Source organism: Gracilinanus agilis, chromosome 1 (genome assembly GCF_016433145.1).
Source record: "Gracilinanus agilis isolate LMUSP501 chromosome 1, AgileGrace, whole genome shotgun sequence".
NCBI classification, from domain to species: domain Eukaryota; kingdom Metazoa; phylum Chordata; class Mammalia; order Didelphimorphia; family Didelphidae; genus Gracilinanus; species Gracilinanus agilis.
The window spans coordinates 405,822,069-405,831,361 of NC_058130.1; the positions used below are offsets into that span (position 1 = coordinate 405,822,069).

General features: G+C 42.3%; 1 protein-coding gene across 3 annotated transcripts in view; it reads left to right on the top strand.

Moving 5' to 3' along the window:
* The window catches only part of ST8SIA5 (ST8 alpha-N-acetyl-neuraminide alpha-2,8-sialyltransferase 5), a 120,459-nt gene extending 111,780 nt beyond the window's left edge, over positions 1–8,679 (top strand). For all 3 annotated transcript variants that reach the window (XM_044657829.1, XM_044657830.1, XM_044657831.1), the window contains 2 exons: positions 5,362–5,454; positions 8,211–8,679. In XM_044657829.1, coding sequence (XP_044513764.1) covers positions 5,362–5,454; positions 8,211–8,679 — 562 coding nt within the window. The remainder of the gene's footprint in view (positions 1–5,361; positions 5,455–8,210) is intronic.
* Positions 8,680–9,293: the final 614 nt, after the last annotated feature.

Here is a 9,293-nt window from a genome sequence, read left to right on the forward strand (position 1 = left end):
AAGCATCATATGCAATGGGGATAAATTAGAAGCCTTCCAAATAAGATCAGGAGTGAAGCAAGGATGCCCATTATCACCTCTATTATTTAATATTGTACTAGAAACACTAGCAGTAGCAATTAGAGAAGAAAAAGAAATTGAAGGTATTAAAATAGGCAGTGAGGAGACTAAGCTATCACTCTTTGCAGATGATATATGGTCTACTTAAAAAATCCTAGAGAATCAGCTAAAAAGCTGGTAGAAATAATCAACAACTTTAGCAAAGTTGCAGGATACAAAATAAATGCACACAAATCATCAGCATTTCTATATATTTCCAACACATCACAGCAGCAAGAGTTAGAAAGAGAAACACCATTTAAAATCACCCTAGGATAGTGATGAGTTTGAAGTAATAGGGAAGTTTGTTGTTGTTGAATCATTTTCAGTTGTGTCTGACTCTTGATGACTCCATTTGGGGTTTTCTTGGCAAAGATACTGATCTGCCATTATTTTCTTCAGCGCATTTGCCAGATGAGGAAATTGAAGCAAACAGGGTTAAGTGACTTGCCCAAGATCACATAGCTAGTATCTGAGGTTGGATTTGAATTCATAAAAATGAGACTTCCTGACTTCCATGTCTATCTCTGTATCCTTGCCTTAATAGGGAGGTTTAGAGGACATCAAAAGGGAAGATGAGTTCCATTTTGGACATAGTGAGTTTGTGCTTTCTAAGGCTTTTATGGTCAGAATATGATAGGTCCAGAAACAGAGAGGATGTTGAAGCAAGCCTACATTTATTTTCTTGGATATTATGTTGATTAGACATGGAAGCACCTATATGAAAGTTGACAGGGATCCACAGTTCACCCCTTAGAACTCACAATCTCACATCTGTATTACATCACTTCCTGCAGTCACATTGCAAGTAACCTAATTCTTCTGACCAAGCTTTCCCTGATTAAGACTTATTGAATTATCTGGAACAAGAGGTCCTCTCCTGGGAGTGGAGCTTGTGGCAGAATTCCTCCTGGAAGGAGTAAGATGCTTGCCTGTATCTTGCTGAAGCCTGATTCTCCTCATATGTTACCTCTCCCACTGGTTCAGGTTAAACTCACATAGGGAGTAAGACAGTCTGGAGCAGGGAAGGAAGATGGCAGAAGCTTAAAAAGATGGGCCAGCTATTAAGGGACAATAAGGCAGGGATGGTTGCAGCAATCAGAATTTTGGAATGCAAGTTTGTCATGGCAGAGACACTGTTGTTCAGGGGAAAGATTAGAGCTGAATACTAGACTTGGGAGTCCTTTATGTAGATGGAATGGATCCCCTAAGGTTATAACAATGGATGTCCCTTAGAGAGAGGGTGGAGAGCAATGGTTTTCCAAGGGTGTATTGTGGTACACTAGTGAGTCCTGGTGGGTTTCAATAAGTGTGCTGAGAAATTTTTCCTCATACAGTCAACCAATAGGCATTTATTAAGCGCCTACTGTGTTCTAGGCACTATCTTATGCACTGGAGATTCTAAAAAAGTCAAAAGACAGTTTTTTCTTTTGTTATTGTCATGCAAAACACACTTTCATATTGGTCATTGTTGTAACAGCAAAGTCATCATAACCCAAACCCCAAAATAAAACCAAAGATACAAAGATGACTCTAGCAGTTCTTTCTCTGGAGGAGGATGGCATTCCCCATTATATGTCATTCAGGGCTGTCCCAGATCACTGTATTGCTGAGGAGTCAAGTTTTCACAGTTAATCATCATCCAGTATTGCTGTTATTGTGTACAATGTTTTCCCAGTTCTGCTTATTTTGCTCTGCATCCATTTCCACAGATCTTTTCAGTTTTTTCTGAAATTATCTTGCTTATTATTCCTTATAGCACAATAGTATTCCATCACCAACATGGACCACAATTTGTTCATCCATTCGCCAACTGGTGGACATCTCCTCAATTTCCAATTCTTTGCCACCACAAAAAGAACAGCTATAAATACTTTTTTACCAGTAGGTCCTTTCCCAAGGCTCTCATGGAGCTTATGGTCCCATGAGTGAAGCAACATCAAAACAACTATGTACAAATAAGTGACATACAGGATAAATGGAAGATGGTCAACAAAGGGGAAATATTAGCATAAGGGGGTGGGTGGGAAAAGAATCTTGTAGAAGGTATTTTTTTAACTGGGGCTTGAAGGAAGCCAGGAGGAGAAGATGAGGAGGGGAAGCTTTCTGGGCATGGGGGACAGCTAGTGAAAATGCCTGGAGTTGGGAAGGAGGAATAGAAAGGAGGCCAGTGTCACTGGATCAGAAGGTATATGGAATTAAAGTGTAAGAAGCCTGGAAAGGTAGGGAAAGGAGATGAAAGACTTTGAATGCCAAACAGAGGACTTTGTATTTGATGCTGAAGGCGATAAGGAGCCACTGGAGTTTACTGAGCAAGAGAATGACATGGTTAGACTTGTACTTTAGGAAGAAAACTTTTACAGTGGAATTGAGGTTGGATAATAATAGGGAGAGATCAAACACCAGGCCATTGCAATAGTCTAGGCATGAGGTGATAAGGGCTTGCACCAAAGGGTAGCTTTGTCAAAGGAAAGAAGAAGGAATATAGGAAAGATATCATCAAGGTAAAATGGGCAGGACTTGACAACAGATTGAATATAGGAAGTGAAAAAGATGATACCTAGGTTTCAAACTTGAGTGACTGGGAGGATGAAAGTTCCCTTGACTTTTATAGGGAAGTTCAGAAGAAGGGAGGGTGATGAGTTCTATTTTGGACATGCTAAGCTTAATATGTATAGAGGACAGGTACAGTGAGGTGGCTCAGTGAATTGAAAGCCAGGCCTAGAGACAGGAGGTCCTCAGTTCAAATCTGACTTCAGATACTTCCTAGCTGTGTGACTCTGGGCAAGTAACTTAATCTGCACTGCCTAGCCCTTACCTATCTTCTGCCTTGGAACCAATACACAGTATTGATTCTAAGATGGAAGATAAGGGTTGAAGAAAAAGATGAGATTAGAAGACAGACTTTATAGAAGAGAACTAGAAGGAAGGAAGTGGAAGCATTCATTGAAGGTATATTGCTCAAATTGGGCAAAAACAGGAAGTAAAATATAGAACAATAGCTAATGTTGATAGATGGATCCAAATGAGGTTTTTGTTTCTTTTTTAGAATGGAAGAGACATGGGAATGTTTGTAGGCAGTAGAGAAGCAATCAATAGATAGGAAGAGATTGAAGATAAATGAGAGAATGGGAATGAAAAAAGAGCAATCTGCTGGAGAAGATGGACTTCTACATGCATTCTATAAAACCCACCCCCAGCTACAGTGTTATGCCTACTTAACCCTGCTTTTCATTGAGAAAGCCATAAGAACAGTTTTACCAGTAGAAAACTTAAATTACAAGTGGTAAAGAAAGGACAGGGTACAGATGCTGGAGAGAAGCAGAAGCAGAAGAATCCTAAGTTCTGAGTAATGGTTCTGTAGGCCCAGTTGCCTGGAAGTGTTTTGTTTTGTTTTTGCAAACAATTCCTCACAGCAAGAACCAGGGATGCAGAGGGAGAAGAGAAGCCTCAAGACTTCTACCTTGATAGGGAGAAGATGAATAATGATGCATCAAAGGAGAAGGATCAGCAGGGCAGGTAGGAGAAGCACCAGGGGACAGCAGAAGTCCTAGAAATCAAGGGCTGAAAGAGTATACAAAAAGGGGAGATACTTGTGCAAAATGTTACGAAGATATTCTAGGTAGGATGAGAACCAAAAAAAGGCCATTGGAATGAAGAGACCATGTCCAGCTCTTTGTGACCCCATATGGGGCTCAGTTTTCTGGGCAAAGATATTTCTTCCCCAACTCATTTTATAGATGGGGAAACAGAAGACAACAGGGTTAAGTGACTTGCCCAGAGTCACACAGCTAGTAAGTGTCTGAGGCTGGATTTGAATTCATAAAGATGAGCTCTTTATGCCCTTCGCCATCTAGCTGTCTTGGGAAGGTTAAGTCATGCAAATGTTATCCTCTCCAATTTCAAACGAAAAAATGAGACCAGTGATATTAAGTGACTTGCTCATGGTCACCCACCTTGTTAAGTGTAATAAGCAGGTTTTGAACTTCAGTATTTCTGGTGATAAGTCCAGCATTCCACTTAGTATGTCTCACTGCCTCTTGGGAAAAAGTGGTTGCCAGTGAATGTAGGCATGACTACAAAGATGTTATTGCAAAGATGCTATGTACCATAGCAGTTATGATTATCAATAATAGTGTATAAACATTTGTTAGGGTCCTATAGTGTGTGAGGCACTGTGTTAAGTGTTGGGCATATAAAGAAAGACAGTTCCTGTCCTCAGAAAGCTTCCAATCTGACAAGTGAAGACAACTCACAAAAGAAAGCTGAAAAGGGGGTAAAGGGGAGAGAAAAAAGATACCTTACTCTGGAGCATGGTAGAGAAGCCAAAGAAGTTCCAAAGAGGTGCAGCCAGGTGAGAAATGAGAAGATTAGTGTGAGCTTAGCTGAGGAAACCAGTCATCTCTGCATCCCAGGCCATCACCAATCATTTCTGATTTTTGTTTTGCCACTGGACTTAGATGACTCTGGAAGAGTGAGACTGACAACTTACTTTGTGCAGCTCTGCCTTACTTAAATCCAATTCATCTTGAAATTAAGACATCACCCTATGATGCCATTGAGCTTCTGAAAATGGACAAACAACTCTCTTTGTCTCTGTCTCTCTGATAGTCTCTCTCTCTCTCTCTCTCTCTCTCTCTCTCTCTCTCTCTCTCTCTGTGTGTGTGTGTGTGTGTGTGTGTCTTCCTCCTTGTTCCTCCCTCCTTCTCTCTTTTTCTTTCTCTACTTCCCCTCTCTCTCCCCTTCTTTCCCCCCTCCCCACTCTCTGTCCGTGTTCCTCCCTCCCTCCTTCTCTCTCTCTCTTTCCTCTTCTGTTACTCTCTCTTTCTCTCTCTCTACATCTCTGTCTCTCTTTCTGTCTCTGTCATTCTTACTCTTTCTCTGACTCTATCTCTCAGTGCCTCTCTGTCTCTCAAGGAATCTCAAAATGAAATGAGTCATGTACTGTGCTGATGAACATCACCAAATTAAAGTCTGTATTCACTTGGTGGGCAGTTTGAAACTTATGAACTATTTTTTTCCCTGGAATTTTCCAAATTTTTCAATTTGTTCGTTCCCCTCCCCTCCATGGTTAACCATGAGTAACTGAATCAATGGATACCAAATCAGTGGATGTGAAGGTTCTGCTTGTATCTTCTTTTCTTCCTATCCTCCTCCTATGCTCATTCCATTCTCTCCCCATCTTCCCTTTTAGTAATTACCCAGAGAGGGTAGAGGGACTCATTTACTTCAGGCTAATTTGTTTTGTCATTTTCTCTGCAGGTGTAATCTACCCCCAATCTCAGAGAAGTACACCGGGGATGTTGGGGCAAAGACTGATGTTGTGACTGTGAATCCCAGCATCATAACAGAGAGGTTAGTCTGAACCCTGTCCTGAGTTTGGATCTAAAAGGAGCCTTAGAGTCATTCAGTCCAATATTCACCTCTCCCCTTCCTCACTTAGAGAAGGTAAGTGACTTGCCCTAGCCCACACAGGTAAGTAGCAGAGGTGGTGTCTGAAACCAAATCCTCTAATTCCAGTCAGTATTCTCTTCATTCTACTATGTTACTCCTATAATCCTTTTGAATCCTCAAAAATCTCTTAATATCTGGAGAGATCATATCTTAAGTTATTATCATCCAGGAGAACTTTAATTAGTGCCTCATTCTTACTCTCATATCCCAGAAACACAAAATGTCAGAGTGGGAGGAGACCCTAAAGATCCATTAATCCAACCCCTTCATTTTAAGGAAAGAAGTTAGTGGTCTAAGGTCAGCTAGTTATTGAAAGACTCAGGATTAAATGAGTAGAAAAGGGTCACTGTTAAAGAGGACTGAACCTTGTCTCTCTCTTCACCTCCTCAGCCTCCCTACTATCTTTTCTTTCTTCCTTCCCTTCATTCTCTTTCTTTTTTCAAGCCTTGAATCATAGACAGGTTACATGCTGAGTAAAAAGCTGGAGGGAAATGGTCTTAATTAGGCCTGAAAGCTCAGAATAGATTGCTAATGAGTTTTTTAATCTTTACCTTCGCTTCTTAAAATCAATACTGTGTACTGGTTCCAAGAAGAGCCATAAGGGCTAAGCAATGAGGGTTAAGTGACTTGCCCAGAGTCACATAGCTAGGAAGTGTCTGAGATAAAATTTGAACCCAGGACCTCCCATCTCTAGACATGGCTCTCAATCCACTGAGCCACCCAACTGCCCCCACTGATAAATTTTAGAAATATGAATCAGAGAATCTCAGAGTGGAATGAGATCATCTCAGAGGCTATCTCCAAGAATTCCTTTTGTAAGACAATAAATAAGTGGCTCTCCAGCCTATGCTTGGAGACCTCTAGTAAGGAGGATCCCACCACTTTTTGAGGAAGCCCATTCTAATTTGGGGTATTTTTCATTGTTAGGACATTTTCCTTTTTATAAAGGTGAAATCTGCCCCTAGGGCCAAGCCGAGGAAGGCTAATGCTGTAGGTTAGTGAACTTGACCTTGATTCCCAAAGCTGTGATTCAGGAGATTTGGTTTCTAATCTTTTGTAAAGAAAGAGGAAAGAGACTATGCCATATAGAACTCTAAGATGTATAAAGTGCTTTCCTTACAGTGACCCTGTGAGATAGGGTTATTTCCATTATGCAGAGGAGGAAATTGAAGTTTATGAGAATCTATCCATAGTTATATGACTCATAAGTGTCAGAGCTGGGGCTCATTGGATTTTAGAGACGAGGACATCAAGGCTCAGAATAATGATGTTAGTTGTTTACTATCACACAGCTATTTGGGTAGGATCATAGAGTTAGAGTTGAATTCAATCAATCAATCAATCAATATTTATTAAGGGGGTAGCTGGGTGGCTCAGTAGTCAGGCCTGGAAATGGGAGGTCCTGGGTTCAAATGTGACCCCAGATACTTCCTAGTTGGTGAATCAATTAACTCGCACTGCTTAGCCCTTATGGTTCTTCTGCTTTAGAACCAATACATAGTATTGATACTAAGACAGAAGGTAAGGGTTTAGAAAAATTTGTCAACTGCCTGCTACATGCCAGGTACTGGTAGGTACTAAAGATACAAACACGAGGAATGAAGCTGTCCCAAATCTCTAGAAGCTGGCATTCTAAAAGAGAAGGCAAGTAGATATATAAGTAGATACAGAATGCATATGCATTTTAATGAATACAATTTTATTATTAAGAAAGGAAGACTAGTGGTTGAGGGGAGGAGGGTTCACTTAGAAGGTAGAATTTGAGCTGTATCTTTTTTTTTTTTTTTTTAATCCTTACTTTTTGTTTTAGAGTCAATACCAAGGCAGAAGAGTGGTAAGGGCTGGACAATTGGGGATGAGTGACTTGCCCAGGGTCACACAGCTAGCACCACCTAGCTGCCCCTTTGAGCTGTATTTTGAAGAGAGGGATTTCAGGAAATGGAGATGAGGAGGGAGTGCATTCTAAGCATGAGACCTGGAGACAGGAGATGAAAGGTGCCTCAAAGTTCATCTCACCAACCTCTTTATTTGACAAATAAGGAGACTGAGACCCAAAGAAGTTAATTGACCAAACTGATTTATTGATTAAGTGACCAAGTTAATTGCCCAAACACACATATGCAGTAAGAACCAGAAATGGGAGTTGAACCCAGATCTTTTTTTTCTGTATCATGTTTTCACTACTAATAAGTGGCAGAGCAAGGATCTGTAATTTCAGAAAAAAAAATTGGCTTTCCCCCTCTCCACGATAATAACTCCCCATTTACATTATGGCCATGGGCTAACCCAGATCAGCAGGGACTTAATTTGTAACCTCAATAAGATATTAAAAAAATTAAATCCTTACTTTCCATCTTAGAATCAATACTGTATGTTGGTTCTAAGGCAGAAGATCGGTAAGGGCTAGGCAATGGGGGTTCAGTGACTTGCCCAGGATCACACAGCTTTCAGGTCAGAATTGACCCTAGGACCTCCTGGGATCCGGCTCTCCATCCACTAACCCCACTTCCTCCCTCTCCCCCCAGCTCGGTACAGTCTCAGCAGACCTGCCTATTGAGCCAAACCTAGCAAGATGACATTGAAGTAGGCTGCATGAAAGGTCTAACGTCTCCTCAGCTGTTCCTTACCTTGCTCCATATCTCTCTGCCCTTGCCCAGGTTCCACAAGCTGGAGAAGTGGAGACGACCTTTCTACCAGGTGTTGCAGGTCTACGAGAACGCCTCCGTGCTTCTTCCAGCTTTCTACAATACCCGGAATACGGACGTCTCCATCCGCGTTAAGTATGTGCTGGATGACTTTGAGTCCCCGCAGGCGGTCTACTATTTTCACCCTCAGTACCTGATCAACGTGTCCCGCTACTGGCTCAACCTTGGTGTGCGGGCCAAGCGCATCAGCACCGGCCTCATCCTGGTGACAGCGGCCCTGGAGCTCTGCGAGGAGGTCCACTTGTTTGGCTTCTGGGCTTTCCCCATGAACCCCTCTGGACTCTTCATCACTCACCACTACTACGACAACGTGAAGCCGCGCCCTGGCTTCCACGCCATGCCATCTGAGATCTTTAACTTTCTCCATCTGCACAGCCGGGGCATCCTCCGTGTCCACACAGGCACCTGCAAGTGCTGCTAACGGGGCGGGCAGCTGGCCGGCCTGTCCCTCCAGCCCTCTCCTCTCTTCATTCCTTCCAGCATCAGAGGACAGCAGGCAAACGTGCTTGGAGTAGAGGGCCACATTCGGCTTTTTACGCAATAGTTTTTGAAGAGTGGGGCCATCACTGCTGGGGCTTCCTATCTCCTGCACTCTGGGGTGGGCGGGGAAGAAGACGGGGAAATGGGGTAAAATCACCCCTATCGATGGGTGTTGTTCCTCCTTATCCTCCTCCCACTCCGGTGCCCAAGGGGTAGGTCTCTGGGTGGAGGAAGGGAAGCTTCCGCCTTGTCCATCGCCTGAGCCAGGAGGGAAACCCTGGAAATATAAATGAATAAGCACATTGCTGCTAAATTTTAGCAACTGAGTGAGCACAAGCTGTCATGGCTATTTCACAGCTTCAGAAAATCACTAAAGAGGAATGGTGGAGGAGTAAGGACTTTAATTTCTTTCCATGGTTTGCTTTCCTGAATTTCACTATGGGCTTTTAGTGATTTTTCCATGTCGATCATACAGCCATAGAATATCAATGCTGAATTGATCTTGGAGATCATCTCCTTCAACTGTCTCTTTTTTGCAGAGGCAGAAACTGAAGT